This window comes from Schistocerca americana, chromosome 2 (genome assembly GCF_021461395.2).
Source record: "Schistocerca americana isolate TAMUIC-IGC-003095 chromosome 2, iqSchAmer2.1, whole genome shotgun sequence".
NCBI lineage: Eukaryota > Metazoa > Arthropoda > Insecta > Orthoptera > Acrididae > Schistocerca > Schistocerca americana.
In genome coordinates, this window is record NC_060120.1 from 36,968,803 (window position 1) to 36,993,624 (window position 24,822).

A 24,822-nucleotide genomic window follows, 5' to 3' on the forward strand; every position below is an offset into this window, starting at 1 on the left:
TCAGTTTTAATCTACAGCTCATAACCAATAGATTGTGGTCAGAGTCCACATTTGCCTCTGGAAATGTCTTACAATTTACAGTACTACTAATTATTAATTGCCAATTTTGTTTATAATTACAAAAGAATTTGACTCCAGCTACTCAGTAGGCCCTTGTGTCTAAGTCAAGCAAATGAACTAAAAGGACTCATTATAGTCTGTAAAGCTAACTTCACTGACCAGAAAGAGGAAGTAAGTGCAAAGTGTAGTGGTAAAGGAAGTGCACTGCAAATGGAGATGCTGCAATTCCACAGTCTCTTTCCAAGTGAGTGCTAGCGCATGACACCTACGTGGTCATGGACAGTGCTCACTCGCCTGGGTCATAAAGAAAGGCAGTATTATTCACCTTCAGCGTCTACTGTGAACCTGCGCAAAATTTATTCATGCTCTCACACACACTGCAGCAGTGTGCAGACCTCTCGGATGGGCCATACACTTGCGTACCTTTACTACACACCCTGTCAAATGTCATTGGGCAGAGGACATTTTCCTGACACATGGATGGATGCTGTCCTAACACCACTACAGACACCAGCAAAGGATTATACTCAAGTAGATATCATATTATTGTCCTGCCAGTATTATATAGAGTATAGTATTGTAGCACTGCCAGACAAAACTTGGAACAAATGGTGAACTGTCATATTGTATCTAGACAGTTCCTTAGTTACTACCGGTGTGGGAGCCTATAATGTCTCCAGATTGTTTTTTGGTCCCTCCTGTCACATGACTACTTCAGACATCAAATCAGGGAAGTCCAATCTGGCAGGGATGGGTAGGGGACTGCAGTTTCTTGGGGAGGGGGGGGGGACGAGATCCTGAACATTACTGCTCCTCTTTTTATCAACAGTAACAGCACACACAGTTAGGTAACTTGTATGTACAGGCATACCTATTTGTGGATGCTAAGATACTATTTTGCTCCTCTCCTAACACTGCAACATCAAGTCATAATTATACTTTTTTTGAATAAAATCATTGCCACTATTTGGCAGTAAATTTTATTATTAATTTATTTCACTATCATGATTTCAGTTGTAGAGCCATTTTAAAGTGTGATGTTGAAGAAAGTCGGGTAAATGATGTATTATCATCAAAAAATATCATCAAATGTAAGTGAACATATATACCAGTCATCTCATCACAAAGATGTGAGTGCAAATTAAAAATGGGGATTACAGCTAACATTACCCATGGCAGACATAGTTTAATGTTCTGTACTGTACAATGTCCAAATACATGGATGTACAATTTCTGGGATCTGAAATGGTACCAACAGTATGCTCAATTGTAGCTACAGCAGGAGGTAGACTTTGGTAAATTGGTAGTCACAGATGTTTGTGCAATTGGGGAGGATGAGGGTGCACAGTACATCATAGTGGCCCCTCCTGAGATCTAGAGTATCAACTTTCTAATTGTTATAAAATTCAGACTTATGTATATAAATGATTATTTGGATTATTTGTTATTCTAGTAAACTGCATACTCAGCATTGCCAACTGTGATGAGAAATATTGAGGCAGTAGAAATTTCTAAGTAACAGAATTTCTTTGCTTGTCAAGTTGATCATGAGAAATTATACTGTTTCCTTTGTGTGGAAGCAGTTTCATCACTGTTCTGTGACCAAGCAGATGCTAACATTTTTGGAAAATTGATGAAATGGAATAACCAGTCTTTTCTCTAACACTTAATTGTACAGCTGTTAATTAACTGCAGGAAGTGTTCATTCCATCACTACAACAAAAGGACACCAATACCAGTTTTGTCTAAAATAAACATGGCTAAGCATCCAACCCCAATCCAGGATGTCCCCTCTCCTACTGCACAACTTAAGCATGGCAAAGAGCAAAACGTTTCAAGGTCAAAAATATGTTTTCTCCAGGTCTTGAGGCCTTTTCAAACCCAATGGGTTGGACTAAAGCACACCTTGCAATTTCAGAGTTATGAATTTTGCAGTCTAGTTGCAATGACTGCGCAAAAAGTCTCAAACTGGTGAGACAATGACAATGACACTTAACCCAAAAGTGTAGCTTTCAAAACAGACATTGTTTATCTTGAATGATGCTAGTCCACATTAAAAAAAGTGTGTTTAAGTAATTCCATTAACATTGTCAGGCATGCAGTTTAGTTAACAAGTAGTGTAATAGGTGGCATCAGATTTGAACAAATGTGTTTTAAAGTTAGCTTTGTTTTATTCTACTTTCAGTAGTATTGATAAGGTTTTTTTTTTTTTGTTTCTTTATTTTGTTTTGAATAAGTCTCATTCATTTTCTTTTGTAGAATTTTGTGTTCAGTGTCAATCTAATATTATTGGTATGTGAATAAAAGTATTTGCGGCAAATATTTTTAGACCTGCACTTACCAAGTCTTTGGATAAAATGGATTTAATCATATGAAGAAATCACTTCAGAGTGTTAAGTCAGATAGGTAGCATCCGTATTTACATTTAAAAATCTGCTTTGTATAATGTACTAATGAAATGTGCTTGTCTTTTTGTCAGAGGAATCCACCTTAAAAAGTTACTGGACTACTTCCAGTCCTTTGAGATAAAGTTGCATTATTTGTGTATATCCTCAAAAATTTACATAAAGCGGTAGTGAATTCAGAAGAATGTCCCTGCCCTCCCATCCCTCCACCTTGGATACATTTAACTGGACATAGCAACAGGTGTAATTTGAATCAATGATTGTGAACATGTCCCATAAATGAGATTGTATCTCAGATACCAACTACTCATTGCAAGGGAGTCAAATATAATTTTGAATACAAGTGTGTTAGTGTGTGTGTGTGTGTGTGTGTGTGTGTGTGTGTGTGTGTAATTATGGATCTAAAAAATTCTAAACATTGCCAGACTGAATTTGAGAAGAAGTTTGAGAATTTCCAAGTTTTCTTAAAATGCAGCCATATAAAAGGCCAAAGTACATCCAGAATCACAAAAATTGTGCACAGATATAAAGACCACAAAATTTCCGAGAGTACATTATTGCAAATTCCAGTTTAGGTCCAAAGTTAAGGTGTAGCACAGGCATTAATTTAGACAACACAGGCATACTCAGACCAATCAGACAGAGAGAGAGAGAGAGAGAGAGAGAGAGAGAGAGAGAGAGAGAGAGAGAGAGAGAGAGAGAGATTTCAGATAACTCGGGAATGTGTATGGGAGGTCTGTCAAATATCAACCATTTAAAATGTTTGCATACATCCAATTATACTAAGTACAATTAGTATGAACTCTTGATATTTATAAATGCTGGTGAGTCCATGCAAAATGGTGTCTGAAATGCCTTCTGTATTGTAGGGTGAATGCTTGGAAGCAAAAGGGAGTATGTGGAGTGTCAGTGACAATCACCAATGACTTTTCTTTTCAGATATGCACAAATATGTGTTCTTTAAAATTTCTGACAGTTATTTTGTCAAAATTTCTTTATTATTTACACAATTTTAAATAGTACTAAAACTGTACAAGTTGATATTTTACAAAGAAGAAATGACATGAAGTATGAGGCACAATCCCATGCACATATTTGCTATCAACTGTTCACTTTGGTTTTGATGCATTTTAATTCCTTAGTTCTACATAGATTTACAACAATGTATTTAAGTGACCAGTGAATTGAGAGGGTTTCTGACTGCTGCCGATGTTCAGAAGTATATAAATTCAAAATGAAACAGGCACTCAGTTAATAATGTATACATGAAACAGTCATTGTATTTTTGAATTGTTAGAGTTACAAGCTCAGTACACTAAACAACTACAGTGTTCATGCTAGTAAAGACGATGTCAAATTGTTGAAATGGTTCCTGTACTATGATGCATCATTGTTTACTCTATTTTAAATTAATTCTGAAAGTCACTGCTTGCTTTTAATGTACCTTGAGGATTATAATATAGAGTAAATTATTCATATGTTCTAACCACTTATTTCTTAACTTCAGTTTCATGATAGAATTGTAGTATCATTTACCAGGCTCCAGAGTTACTTTAAATGTAATGTAGGACTGTCATTCTTCACATTAGATATGTAATGTAGTAAGCACTTTTAGTACAAACACATCAGACTATCATTGTGTCTTAACAATCTGCATCTTCCTTGTTGAGAGTCTAAATGCAAAGTTATCACCCTATTGATAACAAAAGTGTATGAATATTAACTTTGATGAGAGGCAATTACACTGATGAGTTACCTTATGATATACACAAAGTTGAGTGTATATTGTAGTACTACAGATAATTAGGAAGCAATATTTGTCTACATAAGATAGAAAAAACAAATGTAATGTAGAAAGAGAGCCTATGGGTGCTTACTAGATACTACTGGCCATAGAGTTTGCAGATATGTAAGAAATGACGTAGAATTAATATTGAACATCTTATTTTCTGTAACGGTGATACTCATCTGAAGGTACCGTTTCATTCTTCATGTACAAATAGAAATGATAAGTTGGTTCTAAAACAGCATATGGGGCAATTAAAATACTTCAAAGAAAAGAAATGAGAAAAGGAAATGCCCATTGTCACTGGCTTTCATTTAATGGTTGTGAGAACTCGATAAAATAATAAGTGTGAGAACATGAAGGATAGATTAATTTGTGTTCAGTCTTGAGGGAATTCACATTAATATTGGATTTTGGACTACAAATAATGTTTCAGCCAAGGATGAAAATACAAGTATAATAAGGTTCAAGGAAGATGATAAATCCAGGAACAGTATCATCAGTTTGCTTAAGATATGCCCTCATTGTCACGATCAAATATTCATGGTTTGTTATATACAATATAAGAAGGAAAGTTCTGTTAAACAAAATTAGTATAATGAGTCATTCTTTTGCCTTCTGTAACAATTGTTTAATCTTTGCCTTCACAGACAAGGAAACGCTCAAAAATTTGTGGGGTATTGAAAGAAGTAACTTTATCATTTTGCCTTTCCAGAGAGAGCACAGTTCTCATTTCTATGGCAGTATTACATTTCAGTGATGTGAATTCCACCCAGTTTCTTGAAGAGATGAACAATGAGTGATTACCAGCAATTGATGAGAAGTGTGTTTTACACTAGTGACTTATGACAAGCTTTAAGCTCCAGACTCATATACAAGAGGCATCTTGAACAAAAGAGCAGCTTGACGTGGGTGTCCAGGCTTGGCAGCAGTTGATCATCGCACCTCATTGGCAGGGCAGAACTGGTTCCTGGGGGAGAGTGCCCCTTGTCCAGGAATGAGTGTGATGTCGGGGTCGCACACGGTTCCACGCACCAGCTCGTCTGTAGACCCCGTCATGATGCGGAAATTAATGTCGTTGGGGTCCAACTCACGGTAGAGGAAGAGTGGCAGACGGTTACTGAGGACCCACAGGTTCTGGCGCAGCTCATGATCCACCTTGAGGTCATTAGGGAAAATGAGCGTCACATTATCTTGTGCCACAATGCCCTGCAGCGACATACGGTAACCATGTGGCTGTGCAGAGTTCCAGCATCCCACCTATGACATCAGAAATTTTATGATTAAAAAAAGTTAATAACACAAAAATGTGGAATGATCATCTAGAATATTTTTTGTTTATGCAGGACCCTTGGTAAGTTGTATTAATTAATGAGGTAGAGAAGGTTCAAACAAGGAGTACACAATTCGTCACTGTTTTGTTAATGTAGCATGAGAGTGCCAAAGACACGATATGTAGACTTCAGTGGGAGACTATAAAAGGTGTTGACATTATGAAAAGCCCTACTCTAAAAATTCTAGGATATGAGTTGAAAAACATATCTGATGTTCACAGCTGTAAAGTTGGGGAGAGTTTGCACACATGAATGGGTACCGACAATCTTTCTTTCTGCTTACCACCTACGAGTGGAATACAAAGGGGGGGAATTTGATTATGGTGCACAGCGCATTTAGCTTGCGCAGGACAAATGTAAACCAAGTGTGCATTGGGAGGGGGCAGAGGCAGAACATTGGGAATATTATTCGTGCTGAAATCTGACATTTAGTTAGGGGAACCTGTGGCAGAATGGGGTGCCTAATTTTCAACGGTGATTCTGAAGTACAGGAAAATTATAATAAGACTTTAATTTGGTTAAAACCTCTTTGTTATAATATTAACTTCATAAAAATTGCACCATGTCAGTATTTAATTACCAGACTTCTTTTTTTATTGCAAAATTTCAGAAATGGCAATTTACCTCATGAGAGGGGCAAAATGGGGAATAATAGTTCACACACTAGAATTATTTGTAAATGAAAAAAAGTTTTCACATGCAAAAATTAGTTGTAAATCACATAGAAACTATAATATTTTGTGTCTTGTCTAAAGTACATACATGGATAATGTCATTCTCATCCTCATAAGAATTGAGAGTCCATTTGAGGCACACACTGCGACTCATCTTCAAAGCAGTTGAAGCATTTGTCAGCTTCTTCTAATCTACCATTATCATTGGATAAAGTTGGCTGCTTAGGTTTTAAGGAATTTTGGAGCTTGGACTACTCATCTTAGTTATTTGAGACCTGGTTGTAGCTTTATATTTTTCACTTATTACAGACTTCCTGTAGTAGCTCAAGATGCCATTTTGTAGACTTAGACTCTAAGGCTTGTTTTTTGCTTTGCTTTTTCTTCATCAGCATTAATTAGCTCTGTCTTATGAGGAGAGTGGTTAAAATAACTGTTTTGCCTCTATATTTTGACTCCCTCTTGTTGATGTGTGATACTGTGGGTAACAGTATCTGGACTGGAAACCTGGAAGTTGGATCCTGGGGAGAATGCTACTCCACAAAGAGGCATACCCAATGAGTGTGGGGTAAGAGTTGCAGCTTTTATGAAGTTCCAGTCGTGCTGTGATAGACAAGTGTGTCAGCCCTGCAGAAGTTTTCGTCAGAGTTTGCACCTGAATCCCAGAAGTTCCTGATGTTAGGAATTCTAGATTTTCAAAAGCCTTTAACAGCATGTAACATAATTGAGGACTACAAAGGTGCACTTCCAAACAAGGTAGTGGCCACTGATCAAAGGAGGCAAGGATGACTGGGCCTCCTCAGTTTTTCTGCAGTAGTAGTAGTAGTAGTAGTAGTAGTAGTAGCAGCAGCAGCAGCAGTGAGTGCAAAAGATGTTAGCTTATGTTTGTCTAAACTGCCAGCACAAGAGAGCAAGTCAAATTGCGAAAGCTTAACCATAACCTAAGGCAGAGAGGTACAAAGCTTATGGTGAAGAGGCCAGTGATATGCCAGGCCTCCTGCAAATGTTCAGTTGCTGTGGAACCATAATGCCACTACTAGGAATTGGAGAAGTGATTACAGGTTGTTGAAGCCATACTTCTGTGACAAGGGAGGCCAGTGGCTGTGTGCCACCTCTCTAGGTTTCTCTTACAATAGCTGTCCCATGTGCAGTGAATATGGTTGAACACAGCCTTGTACCAGTAGATGTAACACACTTTATTGAGAACATCATTATTTCTGTGCAGGAACTTCCTCATTTCTGAAGAGGTGTGAAACCAAACAACATTAAATTTTGAAGAAAGGATTTCCAACATTGGAGCTACACCTTCTTCAGAAATATAAGCGCATAACACGTGTATTCCAAAGTTTGTGGTATGAGCAGCATAAGTGGTTATGTGCTAGCTCTACAAAAGGGGACTCATTCTGCTCGCTGTGTTTGTTTTTAAGCACAAGAAAAACTACATGGCTGCTGAGGGTTCCCACGATATGAAGAATCTGTTTACGGGTTTAGCATGGTATACTTCTTCTAAAGATCATATAAGTTGCTTTATTTCATATAAAGAACTATCCAAACAAGGGTATACTATTTCAGAACTGCGTAATGAACATCACTGTTGAAAATTAGACACGGTAGAGAAGTGAAAGCTAACAGAGACATCGTGAAACTTCTAACCGTCACCATAAATCTTTTGTGTAAGTAGGAGGTAGCTTTCACAGGTCATGATGAGAGAGAAGATTCCCTGAATCCTGCAAATTTCAGAGCCACTTTTAAACTTGTGCTAAACAGAAAAGAAGATTTGAAAGCAGACTGGAAGAAAATGGGCTACTTCTGGAGATTTGAAAAGCTATACAGGACACACTAATTGAATGCATAAATGAGGAGATTTGTGAATACATACATTCAGATTTAGGTAGACCCTCATTTGTTGCCTTTTCGTGATGTTTGCCAATCTAAAACTAGTGCTGCATTATTCACTGTGCTGAGGGCCATGTCTCAAAATTATGGTATGAAGAAAAACTCTTGGCCCAAACCCGTGTTGGTGCTTTTTTTCTGGCAGCTTTTTTTTACTCACTGTTTTGCACATTGTTTGAATTTAGTTTTGCAGCAGAGCTGTTCTTGTATAAAACCATTAAGGATTTGTTTCTCCACACTTCAGGATATTCCTGCTTTCTTCCACTGGTCTTTCAAATGCAAAGCAGTTCTGGACAGTATTGTTGGTAAACACATTCCTTTGAGCAGTGAAAAGAGATGAAACTGTAATGCGAGAATAATATCTGACATTCATGAAAACTGTCTAGGGCTAACTGAGGTAGGGAAACTTGGTAAATATGCTAATGCAGTAATGTAGAACTAATTTACACTGGAAAGAAATTAGTTCCAATTTCGACCATCAGGTGCAAATCTGGCGGTGAACACCGTCTGTATGGCAGCCGCATGTCATCTGTGCTGTCATTTGATAAGACATAACGTGAGTGAAAAGTATGGCTGTCGAGCAGTCAGACTGTGCACTGATACTGAAAACAGTTTATGTAAATGTCAGCAGTGTATCGAGAGAGTATCGCTGACGGAAAGCCCGAGAAGCCCGATGTCGTTCAATGGTTTAAAGAAGGTAGTAATTAACTTCGAAAACAGGGGTGACCTTGGCGTAGCACCTGGAAGAGAAAGTTCCTGTGCTGGAATTAACAATGCAGCATGGGCCTCGGGTTGTCACAGTGCCCGTGCAGCATCTTGAGAGTTCTCCATCCCATGGTCAATGGTATGGAAAGTTTTGAACGTTATGTTACACTGGCACCCATATAAGATCCAAACGGTGCAATAACTGAAACCTCATAATCTGAAGCAACGTCCTGAACTTGCTGTCCCATTCCTGGCAAAGTTGATCGCATGTGGTCAGGCAATATTCTCTGGAGCGATGAGACACATTATACTCCACAGGGCACAGTGAATACATAGAACAGCCAAATTTGGTGTACCGTTAAATCGCAGGTCGTGCACGAACAGCCAATGCACTCGCTGTATGTGACTGTGTGATGTGGATTCACAAGCACCTTTATTCTCGGACTGTTCTTCCGTGAAGAGAATACACCCAGAGCGCCTGTCAGTTGTACAACGATGTCTGTTCGTTATCGAGACCTCCTTGTACACCATGTGATTCCCTCTTTGGAAGAGCGCAGCTGTGTGGAAGCCAATGTTTTCAGCCACAGTGGGCAACACCTCACGTCGCTTGCCCATTGAAATACCTGCTTAACGCAGCCTTCCACGAACGTGTTACCTCTAGAGGTTTTCCAGATGTATGGCCTGCTAGATCATGACTTTGGGATCAGGGGATATCCAAAGGAAGGCATTTACTAGGGACACGTTTAGTCTCAACCTGATCTGAAGACCAGTATACAGGAACTCTTTGCTCAGATTCCATGAGCAACTGTTGAACACGCCATGTTATGGATCCAGCGTCTTGTGGATGTCTCTGATGCTCGTATTGGGCAAATTGTGTAAGAGGTGCTTAGTAATAAAATCGGCATTATGCCTTTCTCACTTGTTTGATCTCTTATGCCCTCGCCCCATTCCTAATCCATTGCATTTGGAAACATTTCCGTATGTCTTTCTGGTTGTCACAACACCAGATCTGCACATGGTGCCCAAAATTGGAACTAATTTCTTCCAGCATAAACTGGTTCTACTTTAACGTATTAGAATATCTACGAAATTTCGCTGCCGTATGATACCTGCATCCCACAATGGACCTCTGTGAGTAGCTGCACTTGAATTGTAACCACCCTGTATGTAGAGAAGGCAAACACCATCAGCAAGTTTCATGGTCGGAGCTTGATTTTTTCCATGTGGTAATTAAAGCCTGATGACTTCTCCACGTAACTTCCAGTGTAACACTAGAGGTGTTAGGTGTGCTGGTGACTTACGGCGTCCCTGGTGACCAGGTTGTAGAACATGACACCGCGGCGGTCCATGGCCGAGGCGGAGGCGTGCGCGTCTCTGAGTCCGCGCGGCTCCTCCAGCAGGTGGAACTCGTCGTCGCTGCTCTTGGCCGCCGTCTCGTTGCGCAGGATGGACGACAGCACTGCGAACTCGCGGAAGCTCGACATCGGGTGGAAGAACAGTGTGCGGTCTCCTGCGCACAGACGAGGTGGAAGACCTGACACAGCGGTTCACACGTAACCTAGTTTTGCTTGCATATGGATATGATGAAGTAACACCTCACAAGTATAAAAATATACATAGAGAGAAATCCTTGTTCTACTGGTGTTGTGCATGTTGCCATGATAAATTGTGTGAAGTTGGAATGGTATTTTTGATTTGCATTTGAAATTTAATGAGAGGCTCATCCACAAAATAAGTTCTGTTTGGTTCTATAAAACAAACGTGTACAGACACAGATAAAAAAATTTACTGTACAAAAATCTACAACTGAAACTTCCTGGCAGATTAAAACTGTGTGCTGGATTGAGACTTGAACTCGGGACCTTTGCCTTTCGCGGGCAAGTGCTCTACCAACTGAGCTACCCAAGCACGACTCAAGCCCTGTCCTCACAGCTGTACTTCCGCCAGGCTGTGAGGACGTGGCGTGAGTCGTGCTTGGGTAGCTCAGTTGCCGGCGTGGTAGCTCGGCGTGTTCGGTCAGAGGGTTAGCTGCCCTCTGTAATAACTAAAAAAAAAAAAAAAAACTGAGTTAATCGATCAACAACGAACTTACACGGATGTCTTGCGACGTCCGCCCCAAGCAGATACAATGAACCAAAGCGAACAATATGAGATTTTTTTGTTAGAAAAAAAAAAAAAAGGTTGGTAGTGCACTTGCCCGCGAAAGGCCAAGGGTCTGAGTTCGAGTCTCGGTCCAGCACACAGTTTTAATCTGCCAGGAAGTTTCATATCAGCGCACACTCCGCTGCAGGGTGAAAATCTCATTCTGGAATCTTCAACTGTTAAACTACTTTTCTACATAGCTTTCGAAATGTTGTAGGCACTTGTCATGACGTGACACAAGTTTTTGTATGCCTTCTTCATAGAAGTTTGCCGCCTGTGTATTCAGCCATGTGGTTTTTCAGTAACAATTTCATGAATTAGTGATCGTGAGATTTGCGGAGCTTCCATAGCAAGGGCACTAAGTGTAAACTCACCGTTGCTCTTCAGTTGTGTTCTAGGGGACTGGTGACTTCAGAAGTTAAGTCCCATAGTGCTCAGAGCCATTTTTCAATTGTGTGAACCATTTCATCAGTAACCACAGACGGGCGTCCACTTCGTTCTTCATCGTGCACTTGATCACATCCTTCATTGAACAGTCTGACCCATGTTCTAACCACTGAATCACTCACAGCATTTTGTCCGTAAACCTCGCAGATTTGCTGATGAATTTCCTTTGGTTTAACTTTCTTTGCATTTATAATACGAATCACAGATCTGATTTCACACGCGGCTGCATTTACAATTACGGCTGTCATTATAAAGAAGCACTACAAAGCACACGTCGGCAGCAGTGATCTGGAAATGGCGTACATGTCTTCTCCTTGAGTCAGAATAACTGCCGCGCATGCTCGGAACTGCTATCGTAGCTCTGCCGCGGATAGAAATACGAAGGCTATCCACAAAGCACATTACGTTTTCGTTTGCGTCCGTTAGGGGCGGGGCTAGCGCGGCCATCTTGGTTCATGGCATTCCGCCACTCAGTTGGCATCCTGCCATGCTAGTGAGAGGTTCGTGCTGTACTCAGTTGACTTACTGTCACAGTTTGAAATGTCAGCGTTAATTGAAAATGCCGCGAAGTGTGAAGTGCATGCTGTAATAAGGTTTCTGACTGCAAAAAACTGTACACCGATAGAAATATATCGGCAGCTTTGTGAAGTGTATGGGGACAACAGAATCACTGAAGGTGGAGTGTGTCAGTGGGTCATAAAATTTAAAAATGGCCAAACTAACGTTCACGACGAAGAGCGAAATGTAAGACCCAGCATAGTGACTGCCGAACTTGTCGAAAAAGTCGATGCCGCGGTCCATGAAAACCGTAATTTCACAATAACGGAACTCTCTATGAGTTTTCCACAAATTTCACGAAGTTTGTTGCACGAAATCATTACCGAAAAGCTTGGTTACCACAAGTTTTGTGCGAGATGGATACCAAAAATCTTGACAGAGGTTCACAAAAATCAGCGAATGGCTGCAGCGTTAACGTTTTTGGACGCTTACGAGAAAGATGGCGACTCATTACTCGATCGCATCGTAACTGGTGACGAAACATGGGTTAAGCATGTGAACTGCGAGACAAAATTGCAGTCAATGCAGTGGGGGCACACAAATTCACCCCGAAAACCCAAGAAATGCATGCAGACAATGTCGGCAAGGAAGGTGATGGCGACTGTCTTTTGGGACAGAAAAGGTGTGATTTTTGTGGATTTCCTGGAAAGAGGCACTACAATAAACTCTCAAAGGTATTGCCAAGCTCTGCACAACCTCAGAAGAGCAATACAAAACAAGCGCAGGGGAAAGTTGGGCTCAAAGATCTTGCTGATTCACGACAACGCCCGGGCCCACACGACAAATGCCACTCGTGAAGTTCTCGAATCTTTTAAGTGGGAGTTGTTTCCTCATCCGCCGTACAGTCCCGACCTGGCACCGAGCGACTTCCATTTATTCCCAGCAATGAAGAAGTGGTTGGCTACGCAGCGTTTTGATGACGACGCACAGCTTCAAGAAGAGGTAACCACGTGGTTGAAGGTGCAGGCGGCCGAATTTTACGACGAAGGAATTTCCAAGCTCCTCCATCGCTACGATAAGCGCCTTAGTATTTAAGTGTGGCTTTCATCTATATATAATTAAAAAAATTCCAATACTTTATTGATTTTTAATTCCAAAACGTAATGTACTTTGTGGATAGCCCTCATAGAAACGGAACTTACTTTGTGGATGACACTCATATTATGCCCAGACAGCCATATGAGCTACCAAATGATTAGCTATGCGTATTTCTTTTCAAGGATTAACATCATAAAATAAGGTAAGGGTAATGCAGGATTAGATTTAAAATGAACAAGAAAATAAGAATCCAGGTAAGCTACTATGACAACACAGTGAATGCCTTATTGTAGCCAACACAGACGCAAAGCCAACACCCATTACCTGAGTTAGTATGCTTCCACACATGATAAAGAGTTTGAAAGAATGTGCGGTAAGATAAAAGAAATTATTCAGATCGTTCAGGTCGATGAAAATTTAATTATGGTGAGGGACTGGTTTTCAGTTGTAGAAAGGGAAAGTGAACGATAAATGGGAGATCAAGGACTGGAGGAAATGAATCAAAAGGGAAGCCTCCTGGAATAATTTTATGCAGACGCAATTTGATAACACTTGGTTTCAGATTTGTAAACAAGGTTGTATACCTGGAAGAGATTTGGACATACTGGAAGATTTAAGACAGATTGTGAAATAAGACAGAGATTTTAAACTGTGAAACATTTCCAGGAGCAGACTTGACTCTGACCGTAATTTATTGATTGCTAACTTGCTCGGAATAGTTCCGTTCTTCGAAACGAATATTAAAGAAGGTGTAGGGAAGCAGCCTACTCACGCTGTAGTAAATTCACATCAGTTTCCATTGTGTGCCAGCCAGTCTGCTGTAACTAGCTCTGACGTCATAAATGTAGGGAATACCTTAAAAATCAAGCAAATGACCTAAAACTTTTCTAGCATGTCAGGAATAATACTAAATTAATGTGTGTTAAATATCAGTTCGATAACTTCAGTCATTTTCGAAATTTGGACGTTTTTCTGAAAAAATCATTGGCGCAACAGAAAAGAGCTAGAGACTTCAAAATTTATATTTAGATTCATCTTTCATAATGATTTAATAAAAACAGTACTTTGGATTTCACAAATTAAGACTTTAGTGGAAATTCATGATTTTCTGGTTTTCGTCTCAAAACTGAAGGAAGCAAGATAGATTAAGTAGATTAATAAATAAGGCTAGGATGTTTAGATTTAAATAGGTTGGAGGTCCGCTATGACTATGAAGATGTGTAAAGTTTCCTTTTAGTACCTATAAAATTATAGCGATAGCGGATCTCAAAAGGGCCAGTTCAGAGCTCATCTACTGCGTGCAGTGTAATTTAATTAATGCTCTCGCCCAAAATATTTAACTTAGCCACGTCAAAAGTTTATTATCAATACTTACCTGCTTGCTGAATGCACGTTTAAATTAAGAGCTTTTTCGGCCATCAGCAAAAGAAGCTATAAATTATTATGTAACTTGCAGTGGTGCGTTACTAGCCCAGCGGCTAGTCGGGAGAGCCGAAAAGATCAGGCGTTCCCTTAGCCGTCCGCACTGCGGCTTTATATATAAGAACGCTGCGCGAGGAAGCAAGGCCCCAGTTCTCTCCAGACGCTGAATGACACGCCATCTGTGTCGGGAGTCGCGTCGCATCAGTGTCACTGCTACAAACAGCCTCGGGTGCCGTATTAAGTTACTAGAGATACGCGGAACCATGAAAACATTTCATGTGAAGTATTAATTCTGGAATGATTTTCATTATCTAGCTTCAGTTTGCGTATTGTCGTATTTTCACGTGCCGTCGCGGGACAGACATTCTACCAATTATTTAGCGCGGCGTTTGATGAAGTATTTTCATCAAATTATGGCGAGCATTCATTTCAACATTTAATTTGGACATTTATAGTTGCATCAGCGCATTAGACTCTGAACTGCTCTGTTAGTTAGGTTGTAAGGATACTTGTGTTTTTTATCAGTGAATTTCAGAATATACTCAACTATTTTGGAAGACCGTTTTTGATTAGAAATCCCGGACAATCTCCTAATTCCTCAGAGCTATAAGCTGCAGCTATAACAACATTCTCAGATAAAGTGGGCACTAGGATCTCTAATTACTGGTTCCATGTTTTATTAAATCACTTTCTGGGTGCCAAAAAGTAAATAGAGAGCCAGTGTTGAGAACGGCGAAAGACAGCATTAACAACATTCTAAAAGCCAGAAACTGATTCAACTTGCAAGCATTTATCCAGCAATTATTTATTTATTTAATTTACAAACTTACTCGCCGCCCCACAAAGGGCTTTTGCATACCATCACTTTTTAGGATTCCACTTCTCAGTCGGAAAAAGTTAACCCTTGTATTTTAATCGTACAAGCCCATTTGCATAAGATTTCGAATCTAATTTGGATCACTCATTTTTCATAACAATTCGAAGCCAATTTGCATCGCTTAATTAATTGTTCTCTCCCCACAAACCATGGACCTTGCCGTTGGTGGGGAGGCTTGCGTGCCTCAATGATACAGATAGCCGTACCGTAGGTGCAACCACAACGGAGGGGTACTGTTGAGAGGCCAGACAAATGTGTGGTTGCTGAAGAGGGGCAGCAGCCTTTTCAGTAGTCGCAGGGGCAACAGTCTGGATGATTGACTGATCTGGCCTTGTAACACTAACCAAAATGGCCTCGCTGTTCTGGTACTGCGAACGGCTGAAAGCAAGGGGAAACTACAGCCGTAATTTTTCCCGAGGGCATGCAGCTTTACTGTATGATTAAATGATGATGGCGTCCTCTTGGGTAAAATATTCCGGAGGTAAAATAGTCCCCCATTCGGATCTCCGAGCGGGGACTACTCAAGAGGACGTCGTTATCAGGAGAAAGAAAACTGGCATTCTACGGATCGGAGCACGGAATGTCAGATCCATTAATCGGGTAGGTAGGTTAGAAAATTTAAAAAGGGAAATGGGTAGGTTAAAGTTAGATATAGTTGGAATTAGTGAAGTTCGGTGGCAGGACGAACAAGACTTCTGGCCAGGTGAATACAGGGTTATAAATACAAAATCAAATAGGGGTAATGCAGGAGTAGGTTTAATAATGAATAAAAAAGTAGGTGTACGGGTAAGCTGCTACAAACAGCATAGTGAACGCATTATTGTGGCCAAGATAGACACAAAGCCCACGCCTACTACAGTAGTACAAGTTTATATGCCAACTAGCTCTGTAGACGACGAAGAAATTGATGAAATGTATGATGAGATAAAAGAAATTATCTGGAGATACTAAAAGGTATCAAATAGATTATAAAATGGTAAGACAGAGATTTAGGAACCAGGTTTGAAATTGAAAGACATTTACAGAGGCAGATGTGGACTCTGACCACAATCTATTGGTTATGAACTGTAGATTAAAATTGAAGAAACTGCAAAAAGGTGGGAATTTAAGCAGATGGAACCTGTATAAACTGAAAGAACCAGAGATTGTACACAGTTTCAGGGAGAACATAAGGGAACAATTGACAGGAATGGGGGAAAGAAATACAGTAGAAGAAGAATGGGTAGCTTTGAGGGATGAAATAGTGAAGCAGCAGAGGATCAAATAGGTAAAAAGACGAGGGCTAGTAGAAACCCTTGGGTAACAGAAGAAATATTGAATTTAATTGATGAAAGAAGAAAATATAAAAACGCAGTAAATGAAGCAGGCAAAAGGGAATACAAACGTCTCAAAAATGATATCGACAGGAAGTGCAAGCAGGCTAAGCAGGGATGGCTAGAGGACAAATGTAAGGATGTAGAGGCTTATCTCACTAGGGGTAAGATAGATACTGCCTACAGGAAAATTAAAGAGACCTTTGGAGAAAGGAGAACCACTTGCATGAATATCAAGAGCTCAGATGGAAACCCAGTTCTAAGCAAAGAAGGGAAAGCAGAAAGGTGGAAGGAATATATAGAGGGCCTATACAAGGGCGATGTACTTGAGGACAATATTATGGAAATGGAAGAGCATGTAGATGAAGATGAAGTGGGAGATATGATATTGCATGAAGAGTTTGACAGAGCACTGAAAGACCTGAGTTGAAACAAGGCCCCCGGAGTAGACAACATTCCTTTAGAACTAGTGACAACCTTGGGAGAGCCAGTCCTGACAAAACTCTACCATCTGGTGAGCAAGATGTATGAGACAGGCGAAATACCCTCAGACTTCAAGAAGAATATAATAATCCCAATCCCAAAGAAAGCAGGTGTTGACAGATGTGAAAATTACCGAACTATCAGTTTAATAAGTCACAGCTGCAAAATACTAACGCGAATTCTTTACAGACGAATGGAAAAACTGATAGAAGCCGACCTCGGGGAAGATCAGTTTGGGTTCCGTAGAAATGTTGGAACACGTGAGGCAATACTGACCTTACGACTTATCTTAGAAGAAAGGTTAAGGAAGGGCAAACCTACGTTTCTAGCATTTGTAGACTTAGAGAAAGCTTTTGACAATGTTGATTGGAATACTCTCTTTCAAATTCTGAAGGTGGCAGGGGTAAAATACAGAGATCGAAAGGCTATTTACAATTTGTACAGAAAGCAGATGGCAGTTGTAAGAGTAGAGGGACATGAAAGGGAAGCAGTGGTTGGGAAGGGAGTGAGACAGGGTTGTAGCCTATCCCCGATGTTATTTAATCTGTATATTGAGCAAGCAATAAAGGAAACAAAAGAAAAGTTCGGTGTAGGTATTAAAATCCATGGAGAAGAAATAAAAACTTTGAGGTTCGCCGATGACATTGTGATTCTGTCAGAGACAGCAAAGGACTTGGAAGAGCTGTTGAATGGAATGGACAGTGTCTTGAAAGGAGGGTATTAGATGAACATCAACAAAAGCAAAACGAGGATAATGGAATGTAGTCGAATCATGTCGGGTGACGCTGAGGGAATTAGATTAGGAAATGAGGCACTTAAAGTAGTAAAGGAGTTTTGCTATTTGGGGAGCAAAATAACTGATGATGGTCGAAGTAGAGAGGATATAAAATGTAGACTGGCAATGGCAAGGAAAGCGTTTCTTAAGAAGAGAAATTTGTTAACATCGAGTATAGATTTAAACGCCAGGAAGTCGTTTCTGAAAGTATTTGTATGGATTGTAGCCATGTATGGAAGTGAAACGTGGACGATAAATAACTTAGACAAGAAGAGAATAGAAGCTTTCAAAATGTGGTGCTACAGAAGAATGCTGAAGATTAGATGGGTTGATCACGTAACTAATGAGGAGGTATTGAATAGAATTGAGGAGAGGAGGAGCTTGTGGCACAACTTGACTAGAAGAAGGGATCGGTTGGTAGGACATGTTCTGAGACATCGAGGGATCACCAATTTAGTATTGGAGGGCAGCGTGGAGGGTAAAAATCGTAGAGGGAGACCAAGAGATGAATACACTAAGCAGATTCAGAAGGATGTAGGCTGCAGTAGGTACTGGGAGATGAAGAAGCTTGCACAGGATAGAGTAGCACGGAGAGCTGCATCAAACCAGTCTCAGGACTGAAGACCACAACAACAACAATTAATTGTTACGCCATTAGGTGGAACCCACATATGTAATGTCGTCTTTGAGCTCTCCAGCGTGATTTTCAACAACTTCGCGGAAAAATGTTAGCTAAATTATGTCCATCCACTGGTAGGAATATGTATCGTCGATTCCTTTAATTGCATTTAGAACTTTTCATTTACAAACAATTGAATAACAAATGAAGCACATAAAATATACAGTATTTTATACTGCTAGAAACCTGTAAAAACTCTGTGATACTGTCAACTTGCTGTACTATTGTGTACCATAACGGCATCTAATTATTTCGTACCGTAATTATTGTAATACGCAATATAAAATTAACTGTCAATATAAACAAAGTGTTTAGCTACTGGATTATAGCTGTTTCAGACTTTTACTCTGATCTGTTTTTATTTGACAACTATTATCCCCAGCAAGGCAGTTACACCACACAGTGTAATTTTGTCACTAAATTCGTTTTCCCCAGCCAAGAAGTCAAATACATATAAAACCTGTCGAAAGAAGCGGACCAATTCAGTTAACTTTTTAATACACAAAGCGAAATCAGTAAATTCGTATAGCCTAGCCAAGTAAATTCAATGTTTGTATTTTTAAAGTTAAGATTGTGGAGCTTAATTCTGTCACTGACGTAATGTTGCGAAAAAACTTCTGTCACTGAGGTTTTTTTTCAAAAAAAAGAAAAAAACGAACACTTCTGTCTGTTCGTTCTTTGGTGTACTACGAAACTAACAGCGTCATCTATTACTTCTTTGGTGTACTACGCCGTGTGGTCATATTTCTTAGATAAACATCCGAACTACTGAGGTGAGCAGACTCCTAAAATTTAAAATTACGTTATCCTTTTTTTTCGTGGCCAATTTTGCTAAAACAATGCCTATATGTTGCCTCAAGTTACGCTCAAGATACCTATGAAAGCCCCTTGAAATTAGTGTAGTAGTTTTGGAGATGAGCATATTTATAGACAGACAGACAGGACGGTCTTACTGTGTTATTGTTAGCACAGACCAACTCCAGAGACGCTTAGAAGAAATTTCAGAAGTGTAGGACGTTTCGTAGATCGCATCTGGATGCGTTAACAGATCCAGAGGGCGTCGGGAATTTCAAAAAAAGAATTGAGCAACCATTGATTGAAACAGGGGAAAAAATATGATAGAAGACGGATGGGCAACTTTCAGAGAAAAAATAGTGAAGGGTGCAAAGGATCAAATAGGCAAAAAGACAAGACCCAGTCGAAGTCCTAAGGTAAAACACGAGATGTATAATTTAACTGACGAAAGGAGGAGATATAAAAATGCAGGAAAACGAAATAAAAACTCCTGAAAATTGTGACTGACTTTTGCATTGTAAAACGGCGAAGTGGAAAGGACTGGAGGAGAAATGTAACGCTGTAGGGGCATCTGTGACTATGGGAAAGATATATAAGACCTACGCGGGAACTGAATTGGCCTTTTGAGGAAACGGAAGAGTTGGTTGAATATCAAGATCTCTGATGGTAAGCCAGTAGTAAGTAAACAAAGTAAGGCTCAAAGCTGAAAGGAATAAAAAGAAAAGCTGTTCATGGAAAACAAACTTGAAAGCATATTATATTATTTTATAAAGAAGGAATTAGACAAGATGGAAGATATGCTAATACGAGAAGAGTTTGACATATGTCGAACCAAGGTCTCTGAAGTAGACGATTTTCCCTCAGAATTATTAGGATCCTTGGAAAACTTAACGTGATAGACAGGTAAAATAGCCTCAGACTTCAAGAGGAATGTAGTCTAATAATTCCAGTTCCAAAGAAGTCGTGTGATGATAGGTTTATCGTCCATGTTTCACTTACGTATGCTGCTACACTCCAGCCCTCCTAACGCTTCAATTTATATTTGACGCTAATAATTTTTTCAGAAATTATTTTCTTGCTATTGCCAGTTTGCATACCCAATCCACCCAACCTCGTCCAGTGACAATTACTCGTAATTTACTTCCCAAACGGCGAAAAGGATCTATTAATTTTAGGGTCTCAGTTCATAATCTAGTACCCTCGGCAGCGCCTAAGTTATCTTCCATGTTCTTTTACCCTCTCTGTCAGAAGTCATCGGCAAATCTTAAAGATTTCATTTCCTCTTCGTGAACTTTAATTCACTTTCCAAATTTCTCCTTGGTTTCCTTCACATTTTTAATATTTCCACACGTGTTTTTACATTTATCCAGACAGACCTTCCCGAGGTTGGCTTCTACCAGTTTTTCTATTCTTATGTAAATAATTCGTTTCAGTATTTTGAAACTATGACGTATCAAACTAAGAGCACGGTGATATTTGCACTTCTCCGAACCTGTTTTCTGTTATATTGGGATTATTACATTCTTTGTAAGTCTGAGGGTCTCAGACGTCTTGCTCAGTAGGTGGAAATGTTTTGTCATGGTTTACTCTTCTAAGAGTCTCAATGATTCTGAGCCAATGTTGGTGCTCCAGCTGAACTAATTAGTAGTTTTCGCGAAAGGTCATTTATTTTTTCTAGTGCTGAAGTATCTTCTTCTTCGTGTCACATATTAGGCATATTAGGTGCTACATCTCTTGTATGGTGTGGATAGATTTATTCTTCCAGTGCATTTATAATTGAAATCCTTTACCGGGAATCTTCCAGCACCCATGCAGTCCACACTTTCCTTTAATTTTCTCCTGTTTTCCTTTATTTTTTGGTTTAGGTTACATGTTCTCAAAACTTTTTTATGTCCTTTTCTATTTTCTGATCTTCCCTTGAACATCCTTCCACTCTTCTTAGAAATCTCGTTTTTTTAAGCCTATATTGTACTTTCTTGACGTCTTGTTGCTCATACTTCTTTTCCAGAAGTACTGCTTTCGTGTTACAAAACTTCAGGTGTGTTTTTTCCTGGCTTTATTCTGCAAACTTTTAACGATAATATCAAACTGCTGAAGTACTTCAGGGAAAAAATAACTTTTCGGGTTCTAAAATGTGATGAGATATCATTTATGCAACAGGATCAAAAGGGATCCAGTAGTTGTATATATGGCACTCGCCGATCGAATTGGCGCGTTACTTAGTTTTTTGTGGTCTTTAGAATAATTTAAGGAAAGTAACTAAATGGTCTCTTTAAAACAGACACGGCTGATTCTCTATCTATCCTAGAACATGCTCTCTCTCTAGTATCCACGTTGTCCACAGGAGGTTCAATTCATAACTTTCCTTGTATTTTTATGATGCACCAGAAATGAATCATTCTCTAATACTTTGTTGACAATAGAGTCCCACAGCATCACTAGAGAACCTCTGTAAAGCTTGGAAGTGATACAGAGCAGTCAGTTACGGCGTGAAGCCCTAACTTTGTGCGACAATTGGAAGATCACTGCCTGAGAAGGACAAGAGTCCCACTTCGTGTTCTCGTGCTGTACAGTGTTTTAAATTGCTACAGCTGACTACATCAAGTCACATCGATAATTTTTAGTGAAGCTTGGTAACTGTACTGAGTATGTCCAATGTCGTAGTACAGGCTGTCCATAATCAAAGTACCAGTTCCTAAACGGTGTAGAAAGAGAACCACTGATTAGAATGACATCAAATTTGATCAGCGTCTTATTGACACATGGGGAAACATCGCGGAATAAAAAAAATTTATGGAAAATTTGACCAATAACTGGCGCTCTAAGCGTCAGAAGCACAACAAGAGATGGGCAGTCCACGACTTGTGACGCCGGAAATGCATATCCTCCTATTTCCATCTATTGTACTACGAATTTTTTCCTTATTTTGTTACCTGAAGATATGACATTTCTGTGTCTTTATATATTGTAATTGTTTTACTATTTCTATATATATATATATATATATATATATATATATATATATATATATATATATATGTCGATGTATAATTGGTTTGTTTTGTAAATATTATTTGTATTTTATGCTGGGTATGGCCTAGGGAAAACTATGCTATCGAACGATTACATCGATAGATCGTGTGGCGAACCAAAGTGTTTAGGATCTTTGGTAGTGTGAACTCTGTCGTAAAGAACGGGCAGAGCAGAGTCTGGCTGGAGTAGGGCGGTGGAGCAGGTGTGTTGTGTGACACTCCCGCGAGTTGCCGCGCTTTCGGGGTTCGGCAGCATGTAATTGCGCTCGACTTGCTATGATAGTTTCTGACCCTGTGTTGCGGATGGGAAGCATTATCTGGCGCACATCAAGAGCCCGTTTCGCCTGGTGACCGTGTCGAAAAGAAGACGTGCCAACATCCAGCTTCTGCAACAGCGACGGCCGACAATGAGTGACTGTAGCCACCTCCCCGATCGACGACTGCGAACCTTCAATCAACCAACAAGGAAGACTGGAAGCACGTAAAGTTTTAGAACTGTATGGCAGACCTCAGCTTTTCAAACTGGTCAATTTGTGCCACCAAATTACAGCAACTTAGCATGAACCGTTGTTGCTCATTGCCCCAATTGCATTACCGAGCAGGGTCCCTTCCGTTTCCGGAATGAACCCGAGTGTCGTTGAAATTCAAACGCCAGTATTAAAGTAATATCATTCCATTTCACTGCTTTAATTTCATAGTTCAGTTAAAGTATTCATAGCTGGCTACAATATTTACATTACACAAGCACAAATTAAGGGTGCGAGTTTTGTTACCATATTTTAGCTTACCTGTGACTACAGCTCAGCTTGGCACGTACTAAATTTTACTATTGTTAATTGTTCAGAATCATTTAATTCAAGTTCAAAGTTAAATCTCTTATTTCTAAATTGCGTAGATTCAAGTAGCTTTTTAAATGATTGTTGAGGTGGCCCAAGACTAACCTTATTTTATTGAATTTCGTAGTGCTTCAGAAACAAAGTTCACTATTAATTTCAGTCACTAAATTAACTTTCGATTTTCCGGTTTTATTAATTCTCTTGCTAAATTAAGTGAGAGTGTAGCGAAATTTATTACTTCTGGCAAACATTCAGTTTTCACACAACACGTGTCAACCTTCAGTTGCCACGCTTTTATTGCTAATTATATGTGCATTAATCTTTCATTTTCAGTTATTATAGTAGTTGTCCATAGGACTGGCGACTGTAATTTTCCCCAAATCTCAAATATCCAATTAACGCCAATTAATTGTTAACGTAACGACCGCACATTTACTTTCTTTATTAATTTTACCCTTTTCTCAAAATTAATTTCCACCTATTTCATATGCATTTTTCCTTTCATTTAGGTGTAACCCTTTCCTCCCTTTTTACCGACAAATTAGCTTCGGTGACGATTTCTTTTCCCAAATTTCCATTTGGTGAACACGGTTTAATTTTTCACTGTCATTAAGGTCGATAAGTGAGGGGGAGGTTACACGTGTATTTGAGGTTGTCTGGACACGAATTTTGCATTGTGAAAATCTCGTAACAAAGTACTGGTTACGAACAGGTCGTTACGTCAGCGAGAATAAGTAGTGGGAGGGATCCTAATTAGATTTGAGATTTGTCATTTATATTGAAAATTTGTAAAATGAGTGAAGGCAACAATTACTAGAATTTGGTAGACTTGGGTACGGAACAATCGGTCGAACAGTGGGAAACGCGCACCGCGGAACCCATTGTTCAGGGGCAGGCGGCTAGCATGAAAAACGTGACCGCCGAAACGCAACAAAGAGCAGAAATGGAATTCCAAACTTCAGAAAATGTTTCGGAATCGGAAGTGAAAATCAAATCTGAACCCCTTGATGACGAATACGGGGGGACAATTAAAGAGGAAGCCGCTACGGAAGTAAAACCGGTAGTTTCCGGGAATTTAATTGATTTATTGAATGTTTTGATTAACGAAATCAAGAGTCAATCGGCAGAAATTAAAGCTCAGTCTACCAAGCAAGAAGCTCAGCCTGAAAAAATTGACAGTAAGCTAGACAATCAGAACAAAGCTATTAATGTTGTTAACAACAATGTTGGAGTTGTTAACACAAAAGTTGATAAAATCAAAGAAGATATTGTTGCAATTAATACCGAAATCGGTAATCTTAAACAGGAAATGATAGGCGTTCGGGCGGAAATTGCGAGCATAAATACTCGTTTTGATTCCGAAATTAGCAGAATCGAGAAAAGTGTAGGAGAAGCTGTTGCTCCGATCATCGAGAATAAGGTGACGGATCAAATTCAATAAGTGAAAAAAGAGGATCAACAGAAGGTGGAAACTTTAAAGGCTTTAGTGTCTGAAGTAGATACTAAAGTGAGGAAGCAGGCTAATACCTACGAAGAGAAAAAGAGGGAAGTGGAAACGCTTGCGACAACCA

At 39.6% G+C, this 24,822-nt stretch overlaps 1 protein-coding gene across 1 annotated transcript in view; it reads right to left on the reverse strand.

Annotated features, from left to right (window-relative positions):
* Nucleotides 1-4,498: 4,498 nt before the first annotated feature.
* LOC124590166 (protein yellow-like) overlaps nucleotides 4,499-24,822 on the reverse strand; it is a gene marked incomplete at its 5' end in the record, with an annotated part of 63,633 nt that continues 43,309 nt past the window's right edge. The window contains 2 exons of the mRNA XM_047131627.1: nucleotides 4,499-5,511; nucleotides 10,156-10,364. Coding sequence (XP_046987583.1) covers nucleotides 5,188-5,511; nucleotides 10,156-10,364 — 533 coding nt within the window. The remainder of the gene's footprint in view (nucleotides 5,512-10,155; nucleotides 10,365-24,822) is intronic.